Here is a 17,263-nt window from a genome sequence, read left to right as displayed (position 1 = left end):
ATAAATAAAAGTGATTCTCTACACTCTCTCAGGCTTACAACAAAGATGTCAGGTGTCCCAAGTGGAAAGGTTTGTGTATATCTTATTTTTACCCAGTTCTCACACCTTAGTAAATCAACAAATCAATTTCAGAAACACAGGTAAGGCTAGTAAAATAGTTTAGCTTTGCTTTCACTCTTGTAAAGTGGCAGTCTATTTCGATAAGATTCTTCCCTATTTAAATATCGGATGAGATGCATTCTGAGTGGCTGTTTTTTATACACATTTTTGTAATGAAGTAAGCGGAATTACAAATAACAAAGTGTAGAACACTTACAAGTCCAATAATGGACAAATACAAAGAGAGTAACTAAGCACTTTAAGTGCACACACAAATCCACAAAGGGATAATGCCAAAAGGCTAACAAAAGTAAATATTATTGAAAATGTGAGAGAAAGGAATGAATACAAGTAAAGGGGGAACACCCCTATTTATATACAAAAAGGGAGAGAGAGGGACCCTTGGGAGCTCCCCCACTCTTGGAGTCGTTGGGGAGGCCCCAACGCTCAAAAGAAAAAGAAATCAAAAAAGGAAGAAAAACAAAATAAACGAAATAAAAAGTTGTTTCTAATAAACAACTACAAGAACATGTAAAAAGACTAAAATACCCCTATCGGGAAAATACATTAGAAATACAGATATATATATATATATATATATATATATATATATATATATATATATATATATATCACGAAATACAAAAGAGAAAGATTAATGTGCACAAGCACACAAGCAAAGAGCCACTAATGGGCAAGAGTACAATAAGCCACAAAGTGGCAACAAACACAAAGTGAGAGAGAGAGCTAAAAAATATATAGCATCTATTGAGAATAGCTTCAAAGAAGCTTGAGAAATACATGGGGCTATGCCCCTTTATTTATACACAAAATGGGACGCAAGGAGGGGCTCCCATAGAGTCGTTGGAACCCCTCCAACGGTCATATTTATGACCGTTGAAGGGGTCCAATGACTTTATGGTGGGACCCCTCTAATGATGAGGTGGAAAAAGTAAAAAGAAAAGAAAGAAAAGGAAAAATAAAGAAAAAAAAAGGAAAAGCATATTAAAAAAGAATATGCGTGTTACAAGGAAATGATTATATTACCCCTAGTGGGTACTACAATATATATATATATATATGTCTCTCTCTATATATATGTAGATATATATTGTTAAATTGTATTGTACTTCCTATATATATCTACATATATATATAGAGAGACATATATATATATATACATAATGCTTTTTTGTAATTTTAGCATTAGAACAAATTATGAAAGCATTCATCTTGTATTGATATCTATTAGCACTTCTGTCTTTTGATTGGAGCATATCATTATGGTTAATTTTGTGTGGGTACAACCACTTCAAAGATAACATTTAGAAATGATTTTTTTTTTGAGTAGTATGAGACTATGAGTGTTTATGTAATTATTAATCTATTGAATTCTTGCTTATACATTACTAGTTTACCAACCTCTCTCTTTTATATTTTAAAGTTCAAATTTCTTGCTCTTTGGAATACATGCATGCAAGCATGTGTCTACACTCACAGGACTTTGTTGGTACTGGTTCCTATTTTTGATATTTCTTTTCATACAAATCAATCCTAGGTTTTGCTGAAATTTTACAGTGCTGTATAGAGATGTCACATAGACTGTCTGATTGCAATATTAAGTTGTTACTGAAGATTTTTGTGTACTCATTATGTTACATAACTGTGGTTGATTGAAAAAATGAATTTAATAACCAAAGCCAACAAATATGGGCTAGCTTTCTAGTAGGGGTGGGCAATGGGCCTGTCCAGCCTGACCTGAAATTTGGATGGGCTGACTGGGCTGTTGCCTCAGCAGGGCCTAGTCAATCCTGGCCCATCAATTTGATGGCGCCGCTGTGGTCCAAAAAACTGGGCCAAGCCTGGCCCACACTGGAGTACATCCAGGTTAATCACTAACTTTGATTCGTCCACTTTTACATGTGCTTGTGTGTGGCACATTTGATCAAATTAAGGATCAGATCTTTTTTTCCATAGCCATTCTGCTGTTTCATTGGTTTGGAGGTCACTCCCACATCCTGGGTATGGACTGTAGGTTGGCTTCATATCAGGTTCGTATCCTTCTGGTAGTTCTTGAATGAGGTTCCTTTCAATAAGTGCCACCATTGTAAATCGTGTGATCAATTATTGGACGATGCACTTCATAAATGACATCAGCTTGTATTTGTTAGTTATATTGCGTATACAAACTCTCTTTTCCCTAGTCTTCAATTTCAATGTATGGTTTTAACCTGCTTCTGCAATGACTTTTCACAATAGGAGGTATGTTGCAATGCTTGAAATGTGCCGAATTGCTGGGAGCAGGAGTCGGCTTATCATGTTGTTTCTTCGAATTTTAGAGCATGCACTTGACATTCTTTTCATCCATTTTCAAGACAGGTATTGATCCTTAGTTGTTTCCGTATCTGAAAGTTCAGAGCATTTGATTGATTTTTTCAGAATTGTTAAGTGTATTGTTTCCTTGTATGTTTTTTGTGGTTGTTTGACTTGAAAAACAGTGTCAATAACAATGAAGATATGCAATTATTGTGCATAAAACTACTTCCCACACTGGAGCAGCTTTCATTATTAAATGAGGTATGTTTTCTATTTTTTAATTGTTCAATGCTTGTCAATTCTTCCCCAGGACCTTTGCTGAAAATAGGAGTCACATCCTGGTTATTTGCTTATACAGAAACAATGAGCTTTTGTCCAGGGTCCGGTACCTCACATACCCAAATGCAGTAATCTGGGTTTTGGACTGTACTGGACTGTAATGAAATAACACAAAAGTAAATAAATGTCCCTTATGGACTTACAAGATTACAAACACCAAAAAGAATACTTGATCACTCCACACTACCCACACAAGAGTCAAAACAAATGGTCTTGTATTGAATGAAATGCTCTAAAGGCATTGGAATTTACATGGGCTTGAAGCCCTATTTATAATACAAAGGAAACAAAGGGAGCAGCCCAATGTGACCGTTGGGAGCAGCTCCAACAGCTAGCTGGAGCTTCCCAATCACATCTCATTAAAAACAAAAACAAAAAATAAGCCCCTAATGGGCTGACACCTATCACACTGCAAAATGACCAGAATGCCCTTGATGGGTATTCCAGTTATATATATATATATATATATATATATATATATATATATATATATATATATATATATATATATATATATATTAGAGGGCTAATCTTAACACCGCTCCTCAAACTCAGTGTAACAACTGAGAGTTTGTCAAGTAGGAAGTGAAACCTAGGTGACGGAAACACTTTAGTGAAAAAATTTACCAGATGGAACATAAGGCAATGTGATGGTCTTCAAAAATTCTTCACGAACGTAGTGACAATCCATTTCAATGTGTTTTGTCCTTTCATGGAATGTATGATTGCTTGCAATGTATATTGCGTTCTTGTTGTCACCACATAATCTTGAGGGTTCTACAATGTGAACCTCTAATAATTGTCTCAACCATACTAACTTTGACATAGTTGTTGCTATGACACGGTACTCTGCTTCAGTCAAAGAGAGAGACACCTTCTGTTGCTTCTTGCATCGCCATGAAATTAGATAATTACCTACAAAAACACATGAACCAGTGGTTGAGCGTCTATCATTTACATCCCCTCAGTAAGAATCAAAATATGCAATAACTTCTAACGGGAAAGTTGATGAAAGAAATAAATCACAATTAATATATTTTTTAATATATCTAATAATTCTCATTACAAGGAGCATGCTGAAATTGACTGATAGAATGAATAACATGAGCAATATCAGGACGAGTAAAAAAGAGATAAGACAAAACTCCAATCATTTGTCTATATGGAGTTGGATCCTTCAAAGGTTCTCTATTATCTTTCTTCATTTTTGCATTTATGACTTCTAGAGTATCAACTCGGTTTTCATCTGAGAGTCTTGACCGTTCTATGATATCTGCTGCATACTTAGTCTGCGGCAAAAAATAATCACGCGGTGATTTAGCTACTTTTATTTCAAGAAAATATCGTAAAAAACCAAGATTTGTAATATCAAAGTTATCTTTGAGCACATCTTTGATATGATTAACTCCCTGCTTGTCACCTCCTGTGATAATCATATCATCAACGTAAAGAAGTAATATTACCATTCTTGCATTAGAAGACTTAACAAATAATGCAGTGTCAGTATAATAAGATTTATAGTGAAGTTGTGTCATCACACTACTGAACCGATTATACCAAGCCTTGGGGGCTTGCTTTAAACTATAAAATGCTTTTTGTAATCGAAGAATTTTTTCATGTGCTAAACTTAAACCTGGTGGAGGATCCATGTAAACTTTCTTATTGAGATTACCATTAAAAAACATTTTTTATATTCATTTGAAAGATTGGCCATTTTTTAATTGATGCTATAGAAATAAGGGTTCTAACAATGGTCAGTCGAGCGTCTCGAGCAAATGTCTCGTTATAGTCTATCTCATATTCTTGATTGTATTCTTTGACTATTAATCTACTAATGTCCCATCACTTTTAGTTTTTATCTTATAGACCCATCTATATCCTATAGTTTTCTTTTCTTTAGGTAATATTTGGATTGTTCAAGTTTTTGCCTTTTCTAAAGCTTCTAATTAATCATTCGTCACCTTAATCCATTCTTGATGATTTTGAGCATCATGGTAAGATGTTGGTTCTATATATGAGTGTATATCTATTAGACAAGATCTATACCTAAGTTCAAAAGAATCATATGATATGAATCTACTAGGAGCCTTTGAAATTCTCATGGATTTTCTAACACTAGGAGAATCTATATCTTGATTTTGAGAATATTTTTCTAAAGCAAATGGTGGATGGTCTTCGGTACGTCGAGTATAGGTTTGAATTTCATTATGAGATAGGTCTATATCATCAATGCAAAGAAGTTGTCATTGAGTCTTGGACTGAATTTATGTATGTACAGGACCCGACCCGATCCATGTACTGAATCGGGTCAAGATCCAATTAGTATGTAATGTAATTTACGATACTACTAGAGGGTATTTTCGTACCCTAAAATTGTGTACTCAATATATTATTAATGCATTGATAGACGCAGGTTGACTCTGACGTCTTTTCTTCCTGCAGACGCCTCTTCCATTATTTTGTTTCTTCTCTTCCTGCACAGCTCATCGTGAAGACTCCTTGTCTAACATGGTATCAGAGCAGCATGACTTCTGGGTGTGAAGTGCTGCTTCCACTTCATTTTTGTCAACGTGAACAGTCGACTTTCTCTTCTCGTCGACAGGTTATTCTCCTTTTCCTCTTTCTGTCAAGTTATTATTTCTTTTCCACTCCTTCCATCGCAGATATGAATCATATTCAGTCTGCTAACTGTTATCACCTACTGGATTCTGTTTCTAATCATTTTCCCTTTTGCGCAAAGGTCAAAGTCGAGTCTTACCCTTTTACGCCATCTGCCTAATCACATAAACCTGGTCCTTCTCCTCGTGTTTTACTTCCTAACTCTTCACGTGATTAGCTTAGGCACGTGAATCTGATTCTCTTTCTCCTGTATCACGCAAAAGCCGAGCTTCTCTTTCTATTTCTTCATTCTTTATACCTGCTGGTTATTTGTTCTTTTTCATTTCCTCTGTCCACACTAGCTCTTTATTATTTGCCTCACATAACTGAACATTATTTCAGATCTACTGAGTGTCTTACACAGTTCTGAAACAGTATATTCGATCCTCTTTTTTGGTTTCTATCTGAATATTATCTCATTTCCTGTCAAACCTTTACCCTTTGTCATAATTTTCTTTCATATCTCTGTGTCGATTTCTGTCATAACTCACTTTCCTCTCAAATGGATTCCCCTCATCCGCAGTCAGGCCTCTCCTCTAGCTTTCTCGGTCAACTAGTCTCTGAAAAACTGAATCATTCCAACTTCTTAACCTGGAAAAGACAGATTGTTCCGTTTATAAGGAGTCAGGACCTCTCCGGTCATCTGGATGGATCGGTCCCACCTCCTCCAGAGTTCACTTCGCAGGAAAAGACGGACGATAAAGATGTGCAATCTATTGTTCTGCTCAAGAATTCAGAGTATATTGCTTGGATGAAAAGGGATCAATCGTTAGTGGCATACATCACTTCAACTCTCTCACAAGAGGTTCTTGTAGCCATTTCTGATGATTGTTCGGCCAAAGAACTGTGAGACAAGCTAGTTCAGACATATTCGCAGATCTCTGAGGAGAGAATCATGTTTCTCAATCGAGAATTTCAAATGTTGAAGAAAGATTCCATGTCTATTATGGAATACCTGAACAAAATGAAAGGCATCACGGATCAGCTGGCTATTGTGGGGTGTCTCGTCAGTGAAAAGGATAGGGTACAACAAACTTTGAGTGGATTGGGGCAGATTATCATGCTATGACGACGACTTTATTATGTTTACCAGAACTTCCAAAATTTGAAGATCTTCGTGCCAAACTATTGCAATATGAAATGACTCTGCTGAAGACATTCATGGACATTCAGGAACCCAAGATGTGCTGACCACAAGAATGACTTATGGTAGAGGAAATTTCTTTCGAGGAAAGGGAAGCCAAGGGAGAAACTTTGGAGGCCGTGGTATACTTCCCACGCCCAATATACAAGGACAAAGGCCCGTTCCCACCTGTTTTCTATGTAATAAGAAAGGGCATATTAAAGCAAATTGTTGGTTCAACCCTCAAAACAAAGGAAAAACTCCACAAGCAGAGGCTAGGAGGGATATAGAAGTAAAAGAGTTGCTGTTGGCAGCCTTGGCAGACTTGAATATGAAGCAAAATGATAAAGGCACTTGGTATGTCGACTCCGGAGCAACGACTCATGTCACGGGTGATGCGAGTAAACTCTTGAATCTCACTCCTTATGTTGGGAAGAATAACATAGTCACGGGAGATGAGTCTCATCATTCCATCTCACATATTGGAAATGCCATTATATTAATGTCCAAGTCCTCTCTTAATCTTCCAAATGTTATTCATGCTCCTAATATTCAGAAGAACATTGTTTCTGTCTCAAAACTTGTTGATGATATTAATGCTTTAGTTGAATTTACTTCCTCTTCTGTTTATGTTACGGATCTTCGCACGAGGAAGACATTCGCTGAGGGAAAAAGATGGGGCAACATGTACATCTTTCAAGAAGATCCTTCCTCTGTTCATTCTGACTATTCATCCTTGAAGCCTCACCAACATCAATTTCTTGCTCTTTCTGAATTTGTGTTCGCCATTTCTGAATGTAATAAGCCAAGACTTTGGCATAGTCGTCTGGGTCATTGTGGTCGTCGTTTTATTGAAAAACTTGTCTTGAATAATCTCATTCCTAAGTCCAGTTTGAGTTAAGAAGTCATTGATATAAAGTGTTCTAGTTGTCATTTATGTAAGAGTTATGTTTTGCCATTCAATTTCATCAATAAGAGAGCTTCAAGGCCCTTTGAGGTCATATGTTCTGATGTCTGGGGTCCTGCCCCAATTGCTTCTCTTTCTGGCAGTAAATATTATCTCATTTTTGTTGATAATTATTAACGTTATACTTGGATATTTTTCACGAAGCACAAATCAGAAGTTTTTGGACTGTTTCAGAAATTTCATTCCTTTGTTCAAAACCATTTCTCTACCAACATTCTCAATTTCCAATGTGACGGAGGAGGTGAATTCGCCTCTAGTGACTTTGTTAGTTTTCTTCAACATAATGGGATAAAGAGGAGAGTGTCTTGCCCACATACACCTCAACAAAATGAGATTGCTGAGAGGAAACATCAACATATTGTTGAAAGTGCAATGAGCATGATGCACGAGAGCAATCTTCCTGTAGCACTATGGACTGAAGCCTTTCACTCCACAGTTCATGTGATAAACCGACTGCCCATGACCATTTTAGAAAATAAGTCACCATATTTTTCTCTATTTGGCATACTACCCGATTACCATGAATTACGTGTGTTTGGGTCTATTTGCTATGTTCACATTGACATCTCATTGAGACAAATGTTTCAAGACAAAGCCTTAAAGTGCAGGTTTATGGGATACACTGAAGACTACAAGGGGTATAGGTGTTATGACCCATTGAGTAAACACGTCAAAATATCGAGAAATGTAGTTTTTGATGAAATGCATTTTGATGATCAGGCGCCTAATTCAAGTCTCCATGTTGTTAACTCAAGTCCCAGTGTTGAGGTATACTACCCATGGTTAAATTCAGAACTATTCTCCAGTGCTAAGGAAGATTGCCCAACAGACTGTAGTCAAAAGGAGACATATGGAGAATCAACAAATGCAACTCAAAGAGAAGAGATTGTCACACAAGACTTGGAGCTAACAAGGTATAAGGGTGTTGTGTACACCCGATGAGAGAAAGAACCCTCATTCATTCCTTATACAGATATGGGTCCTTCTGACCCTGCTCCACATATGATGGATATCAGAAGATCCTCACGGATTCGACATCCACTTGACAGGTGGGTAAGCTATAAAAAATTTTCATTGGATTTTCAGTTGTTCTTGACATCCATAAATAAAGAGAATGAGCCTCTCATGTTCTATCAAGCTGCAAGTTCTAGAAGATGGGTTGAAACAATGAATAAAGAAATGAAAGCCTTGCATGAATGTGGGACATGGGAGATTGTGCCTAGACCACTAAATAGAAATGTTGTTAGATCAAAATGGGTATACAAGATAAAGTATAAACCAGATGGAAGCATCAAAATATATAAAGTTAGACTTGTTGCCAAGGGATTCACACAAGAACAAGGACAAGACTTCGATGAAACTTTCAGCCCTGTGGTTAAGATGGGAACCATTCGTATTGTGTTGAGTCTAGCCATTGAACATGGATGGACATTGAGCCGGTTAGATGTAAAAAATGCATTTTTACACGGGGATTTAAAAGAGGAAGTCTACATGGAACAACCCATTGGGTATGCAAAACGAGACGTCAAGCAGTATGTATGCAAACTAAAAAGGGCACTCTATGGATTAAAACAAGCTTCTCGTTCTTGGTTCAAGAGTTTTTCACTAGAGATACAAAGGCATGACTTTTCTCGGTCCTTTCTGGATCACTCGTTATTCATTCACAATGAACGAGATGTCACTATACTATTGATATATGTAGATGATATCATCATCACAGGGAACTGCAAAAGTCACATTGAGGAGATAAAGAAGTTATTAAGTCAGAGGTTCAAAATGAAAGATCTGGGGGAGCTGCGATATTTTCTTGGGGTGGAAGTTGATAAAAGATGTGATACACACCCCCTTACTCAACACAAATACACGCTGGACATTCTCAATAGGGCAGGCATGACAGATTGTAAGCCATTAGCAACTCCAAGTGCCATTCATCAGAAACTGAGTTCTAAAGAAGGGGATATATATGGAGATCCCACTAAGTATCGTAGCATAGTTGGCATGCTACAATACCTGACTTTTACTAGACCCGATATAGTGTATTCGGTTAATCAAGTGTCTCAATTTATGCATGAACCTCATACGTCACATATGGAGGCAGTTAAACGAATACTTTGTTATCTGAAGGGTACAATTGGTGATGGGCTGATATACAAGAAAAGTGGATTAGATCCAGGCGGCGGCCATGAGATCATCATTTATGCTGATGCTGATTGGGCGGGTGATCCAGATGAACGACGATCAATATCTGGTTATTGCAACTTCATTGGATCGAACATGGTATCTTGGAGCAGTAGAAAACAGAAGGCGGTTGCTAGGTCAAGTACTGAGGCTGAATACAGATCGATGGCAGCTGCCACTGCTGAAGCCACATGGATAAGGCATCTCCTAACGGAAATGGGATAACCAATTGCTCGGTCACTGCTACTGTGTGACAATCAAAGTGCCATCAATATGTCTTTCAATCCCATTCATCATAGTCGAGCAAAGCATATTGAAATAGATCAACATTTTGTTAGAAAAAAAGTTGAAGAAAAGGAGATTGAGCCCATGTTTGTGCGAACTGAAAAGCAAGTTGCTGATATCTTCACCAAAGGGCTGACAAAGGACAGATTTTGGTTTCTAAAAGTCAAGTTGTTCATGGTCCAGGACCATGCACAACTTGAGGGAGGCTGAAAAGAAGTTGTCATTGGGTCTTGGACTCAATTTATGTATGTACAGGACCCGACCCAATCCATGTACTGAATCGGGTCAAGATCAAGTTAGTATGTAATGTAATTTACGATACTACTAGAGGGTATTTTCGTACCCTAAAATTGTGTACTCAATATATTATTAATGCATTGATAGACGCAGGTTGACTCTGACGTCTTTTCTTCCTGCAGACGCCTCTTCCATTATTTTGTTTCTTCTCTTCCTGCACAGCTCATCGTGAAGACTCCTTGTCTAACAATCAAGACCCTCGTTCACATTCCCATGTGCATCATGAGTGTCCTCGTTATCACTCTCATGCACATCATTAATGCTATCACATCTTTCATGTTTATTGACAAGGTAAAAAAGAAATGAATAGTCACAATGCTCTTGGACTTTTTTAACAAACCCATTATCGTTTTCAAGAAAAGTAACATTTCTTGAAACATATAATTTGTTCCTTTTAGTGTCATAACATCTATATCCCTTTTGATTTTCGGCATAGCCTAAAAAACACAAGGAATTGCTTTTGGAGAAAGTTTATCATTTTTTTTGGTAAGGACAAAATATTTACAACCAAAGACTCAACCTTTTATAATAGGGAGGTGTTTTAAATAATTTTTCAATAGGAGAAATGTTTTCAATGTTTTTTGAAGGCATTCTATTTAACAAATAAACCGCCGTAAGAACGGCTTTGACCCAAAACATTTTTGGAACATTTCTTGTTATAATAAGTGTTCTAGTGGTTTCAACAATATGTCTATGCTTCCTTTAAGCTAGTTCATTTTGTTGATGAGTATAAGGACATCGTTAAGATAATTTTTGAACTCTTTAGACGCAAATTCTCCTCCGGAATCCGATGAGAGAAAGAACCCTCATTCATTCCTTATACATATATGGGTCCTTCTGACCCTGCTCCACATATGATGGATATCAGAAGATCCTCACGGATTCGACATCCGCTTGACAGGTGGGTAAGCTATAAAAAATTTTCATTGGATTTTCAGTTGTTCTTGACATCCATAAATAAAGAGAATGAGCCTCTCATGTTCTATCAAGCTGCAAGTTCTAGAAGATGGGTTGAAACAATGAATAAAGAAATGAAAGCCTTGCATGAATGTGGGACATGGGAGATTGTGCCTAGACCACTAAATAAAAATGTTTTTAGATCAAACTAGGGTCACCACTTGTGGATACAACCGCTCCCGAGATGGAAGAAGCTTGATTTTTTAACATTGGTTGTAGTGCCTTCATGAGTTGCACAAAAGATAATGAGCCGATGCATTTAGAGTCGTTTACACCATTTTTTTCAAAGGACGGTCCCACCGAAACCACCTTTTTATCATCTCTTTGATATTCTTTCCTTCTTTTGGGACAAAAAGGTTGATGTGTCCCGGTTCATAGCAATGGTAACATATTATTTTGCCACCCTTCTTGTATTCATTATTACTTCTTTTATCACTTTGACTTCTTCCATTCTCATTATTTTTTACAAAGTTAGGAAGTTTATAACTCCTAGTGTGATTTTTGGGCTTTGACATAACAAGCACGGATTCTTCATCATTTGAAGCGGATGGTTTTTTCAGCATATTTTTCTCCATATTTGTCTTTTCAAGAGTTTCAACTATGGTAGGTACACCTCCTCTATGAAGAAGGGCCAACTTGGTCCCTTCAAATTCGGGTCTAAGCCCATTAATAAATTGATAGAAATACGCCGTTCTCATTTGTTTTTCACGGAGTTTTACATCTTGGGGAATATGCCATTTTGGCTCTAGAAGAGTCAATTCATCTCAAAGAAGAAAGAGGGCATTGTAATATTTCCTAATGCTCATCTCTCCTTGGGTCATAGTTTTCACTTTATTTTGCACATTGCATATGTGCACAATATCCTTGAGACTATACATATCTTTAAGATACTTCCATGCATCACTAGCGAAGTTAAATTTTGCTAAGTTAGAGTATTTTGTTGATATCAACACTATTGATGAGGCATCTAATTATCTTGAAATGACTCATCCTCCGCTCTTTTCATTTTTTCTCGTATTCGGTGACGGCTTTAGACATCTCTTCTTTTTGAAGAGTCATTTCCTTTTCATTTTCAATCTTGGTAATTTCAAGTTTAGGCTCTCTTTCGGTATCATAAACCAAACCCCATAGACTCTTTTCCCATATTTTGTATTTCACTATGGATGCCTACGTCACATACTTAGTATCATTGAGTTGCACAAGAATGGCGACGATCACTTCTCTTTCATTCTCCATGTTTTACAATAATGAGAAAGAGAGAGAAAGAGAGAGGAAGGAAGAAAACCAAAGATTTGTTGATGAGCTCTTTGGTAGTGCGCTTCCCGATGCAACGATCTCATAAACCAATGCTCCACCAATCTCACGATCCTCTTCTTGGCTTTTCCTAATTAATAAAAACTCAATAGCACCAAAACTCTGATACCGTGTAATGAAATAACACAAAAGTAAATAAATGTCCTTTGTGGACTTACAAGAACACAAACACCAAAAAAAACACTTTCTCTCCACACTACCTATACAAAGGTCAAAACAAATGCTCTTGTATTGAATGAAATGCTCTAAAGTCATTGGAATTTACATGGGCTTGAAGCCCTATTTATAATACAAAGGAAACAAAGGGAGTAGCCCAACTAGCTGTTGGGCTGCTCCCAACGGTCACCCAATCACATCTCATTAAAAACAAAAAATAAAAGAAATGAAAATACACAGTCAGCCTCTAATGGGCTGACACCTATTACACTGTAAAATGACCGGAATGCCTTTGATGGGTATTCCGTTTATATATATATATATATATATATATATATATATATATATATATATATATATATATATATATATATATATATATATATATATATATATATATTAGAGGGCTAATCTTAACACTGGACAGCTCAATCAAAGTTTCAGTCGGATTCCAGTCAATCTAATTAATACATTGGTTGGGTGTGAGCTGTGGATTATTATGTGAGCCACCGTCTTACATATTGTGTGTATTCTCAAGTGGAATGCATACTTCATACTGGCATGTAAATCATGTGGTGTGCGTTTGGGATTTTATTTGTGCCTGCATAAACTGAACTGTGAACATTGAATTCAGCATCAAAACATTTCATAGTAAACAATTCATATGGGAGTAACTTATGCCCATTGAATGTGAAATTTTCCTTGGTTACCTCTAACTGGAAAAAGACCTTGGACACCATAAAGGTTGTCCAAATGAGGCCACAGAGATCAGCTTTCACATTGTTTGGGTGGGACACTACATTCAACCATTGACTGTTGTCATCGAAGACTGAACTAAAGACCGCTCATGAAGGCATCTCATCTTCAATGTCTTCACCCAAAACAATTTCAAAGTTAATGGTTTAATAGTTTGCACTTGTTGAACTTGATGTGTAATCCACCATAATGGTTTTTGAACTGAGCGTGACATTTTTCTCAAACACTGACTGAAATCCTGCAAGTGGAAAACAGTTGGCGAGGTCTCATCCTACCCCTTTCAAATCAAATTTCCTTATCTTTGGGTAGCAGCACTGTCTCCCCAAGCTAAATAAATCACCCTGCAAACCCCTGAAGGTGGTTTTTGCCTGTTGTGTCCATTTCAGTTTTCTCCAAAATAAATATGTTAAGTGGAACATCAAATATTCTTCCTTGAAACACATCCTGTGCAAGTTTTTTTAAACAATCTTTGTTGATCCTGGAAGCCTGTATAACATAGTACTTCCATTCAATCATTTTCTATGGACAATTCCCATCTTCGCAATATGCATGAGGTTGACCTCTTGTCCCTCATTCTACAGGAAGTTCACAGATCACATCAAGTACATGAATGTCAGCAACTGAGTTGTTAATTAAGAATCCAGAACGTAAGAATGCTTGCAAGGATGGTTCGGGTAATAAGGATTTTCCACTGAATCAGAAGAAAGTGTGTTCTTCAGTCACGCCTCTTGTGCGATTTGCTGATGTCTCCCCAATATAACTGAGATTTTTTGAGAAATGTTGTGTATCAGTTCCATAATGTTGTTTTTCTACTAGGAATTTATTTAGTTTTCTTGCTGCATAATGTCATTATTATCTTGGCTTTTCCTGTTTTTTCTGTTTCACATTGTTTGCATGTGTATGTTCCCTTTCTTGGATCTATCGTGAGTTCATGACCTTGTAGTCGTCTTTTGGGCTAAATCACATTCTTTGCGTGTCTGATCATCTTGATTTGGTTTTATGCTTTATGAGTGCTGTCTCTCTGAGCACTGCATTGCTTTGTCAGTTTTGATATGTGCAGTTCATTTAACTATGATTTTTCTGCAGGAAAAGGCTGGTCACAATCTTAAAGTGTTCCATAGATTAGTAAGGTCCCTTAAAGAACTTGTTGCGCAGCGTATGGAAATCTGAAGTTTGGGTATATTGAGTGATTATAAAGTCCAGTCCACCCCTGCCTTGGCTGCTTCCAAAGATTATGAGGTGATCCTGCTGTTTGTTTTTCTAGGTGCTCAATCTGATGGCATCAGGGAAAGTAGTACTTGCAAAACGTGTACTAGTGTCAAGGGTTTTCTTGTGCTTTTAATGTTGCAAATAGTATTTATTACAAGAATGTATCATGTGCAAAAGATGAAGGCGTTTGAATTGAGGCTTTTCCCCTTGTTGCCATAGGCAAATTCTATACCGCTTTGGGATGTCTCCTAAGGTTGATGTATATTCTGTTACTCTCTGGTGATGAAAATTTTGTCAGGGACTTTATGTTCCTTTACCATTCTATCATACTGATCGTGCAGTTCCTTGTTTCTACGTTTCTCTTAGTTTTCTGGTGGCATTCTTTAAACTGACTTGCATGTGTAACTAGTTTATGCGTGTTTTCTATAACCACAGCTCTATTGGTTAGTCCGAGCATGTTATAACTACTAATTCAACCTAACAGTCAAGCAAATGAAACTTTGAAAATTCAGCTTTATGTGAGATTCCCATTCCATGGTTTTTACTTCCAGCATAGACTGATATTTTTCGAAGTTATTCTTTGATGTTGATCTGCTGTTGACCAAACGAGTTTTCTGCAAATGAGAAGATGAACAAAGGACAGACAGGTGATTATTCTTGTTAAGATTTGCAATGTATTATTGCATTCTTCAATGTGGATCCACTGTTAACTAGGTAAGTCGAGTGATAGTTCTTGTTAAGGTTTCTGATATATTTTGTCAGTCAGGTACGCTACTGCATTTGGTTTTTTTTCTTATTGCCCCAATAGGTAAGCTGCAGTTTGGCGGATCCCTACCAGTTTATTACTTGTAAACTTTTAAACTAAGAATTCGTACACAAAAGCTACCGCATTTAGTTTTTTTTTTTTTTGAAAGGCAAGCTGGGGTTAGGCAGACCCCTACCAGTTATACAACGATACCATTGGGATTCGAACTTGCAACATCCCGAACACAAGGTGACGTGCACTAGCTGCTCCTACCAGACAAGCGGAGCCCCCTTTGGTAAAGGTACTGCATTTAGTTGCTGACAGAGATTCAATGACATTTTCCTTTTCATTTGAAGACTCACATTTCTGTTGCAGCAACTTCGTGCACTTGTTATGAGTATTCTGGAATGATATCTCCAAGAGAGCTGGCGATGATCATTGATCTGCATGGAGTTGAGAACTTTGAGAGGGCGTTTGATGTGCTGTACGCACTCATCCAAGACAACTCATACTGGACGAGTGCATTCATGGCAAATTATCTGACCCCTTGGGGTCCGACAATTTTGTCCTGCCAAATTGGGATGCAAGCCACCCTTGCGTCTCAACCTACAGGGTCATTTTTGTTCCCTGCTTGATGGTAGCCGTGGTCCCCATTCATTTAGAACACAATATTTGGACAGACTGATGCGTCCAGCGCATGAAACGTGGCCCGAGAGGTTTTACACATTCATGTTTAGATTTTGATTGGAGGATGTGCACAGAAGTGTATTGGTTCTATGCTTGAAAGCTTGGTGGACAAGGGGGTGACCAAGGGGTTTTAACCATTTGGAGGTAAGCCACAGCAGAGCGTCAATCTCTCCAGGGATCCAGCTGGGTTTCCCCTTAATAAATATTTCAAAAAAAAACTTCAAAGGGGTTTGGCATAATTAGGAGTGGGCAACGGCCGGGCGGCCCGATGGGTCAACCCAACCTGGCCCGCCATTGAGGGCCTGGGCCGGCCCGATATCCCTGAACTGTTGATTAATTTTTTAATAATATAAAAATTAAAGAAATTAACTAATTGTATACTAACTTGGTAACTATTACTTATTACTTAATTTGTTTCATTAATTCTATGGAAACTAGAAAGATGATGGGTACATGAAAATTTGTTAATTAAAAAATAACCCTTTGGCCGGGGCTTTGCATTGGCCCATTGAGTCAATGGGCCAAATCATGGGCCGCTCTTCAAACTGGAGCCCAATAATAATTGGTGCAAATCATAGCCCTTTAGTAAATGTGCCAGGCTACACGTAAATCCTGGCGGGCCAAACTCTAAACTGGCCTGGGCTGGCCTGGCCTGATGCCCACCTGTAGGCGTAATTGTGATATACGCTGGCATATATACTGCCTTTTGATTGCCTTGATTGTGAGCTATTTTTGAAGAAAATTCTCCTATCATTGTCCTTGGTGTATTAAAAATAGAGAAAATGATCTTAATGTACGTCAAAATGGCATGCTTCTCGAAATGCCCCACTATTTTCAAAATCTGCACATCCAAATTTGCAAATGCTAGACTTTGTTAAGACATTTTTATCTTTCGCATGAGCTAACCTCTTGTGGTTAGTAGGATATATAGTTATGTTGTCTTGATCGTATAACCTCTTACTAAAAACTTCATTTATATGATGATTTTGCGAACCTCACGAAGTTCACGTAACCAAAATTGTGAACCTCTTGTGACTGAAATTTGTAAACCTTTACAAATGCTGTATGCATGATATCCATGAGCTACCGTGCCTTTAAGTAACTGATCTTTGCCATTGTGTGGTGACATTTACATATTAATGTTTGTGAATGTCTACGACCACACTTTGGTCGATTT

General features: G+C 37.4%; 1 protein-coding gene across 2 annotated transcripts in view; it reads left to right on the top strand.

The window, feature by feature from the left end:
- The window catches only part of EMB3142 (nuclear pore complex protein (DUF3414)), a 132,794-nt gene extending 117,783 nt beyond the window's left edge, over nt 1-15,011 (top strand). For both annotated transcript variants that reach the window (XM_089988665.1, XM_089988664.1), the window contains exons 43-45: nt 2,359-2,478; nt 2,598-2,676; nt 14,532-15,011. In XM_089988665.1, coding sequence (XP_089844791.1) covers nt 2,359-2,478; nt 2,598-2,676; nt 14,532-14,615 — 283 coding nt within the window. In that variant the 3' untranslated portion in view covers nt 14,616-15,011. The remainder of the gene's footprint in view (nt 1-2,358; nt 2,479-2,597; nt 2,677-14,531) is intronic.
- Nucleotides 15,012-17,263: the final 2,252 nt, after the last annotated feature.

Source organism: Nuphar pumila, chromosome 15 (genome assembly GCF_984573655.1).
Source record: "Nuphar pumila chromosome 15, dmNupPumi1.hap1.1, whole genome shotgun sequence".
NCBI classification, from domain to species: domain Eukaryota; kingdom Viridiplantae; phylum Streptophyta; class Magnoliopsida; order Nymphaeales; family Nymphaeaceae; genus Nuphar; species Nuphar pumila.
Note: the sequence above shows the minus strand (reverse complement) of the source record. Positions and strands in the feature narration are given on the sequence as shown.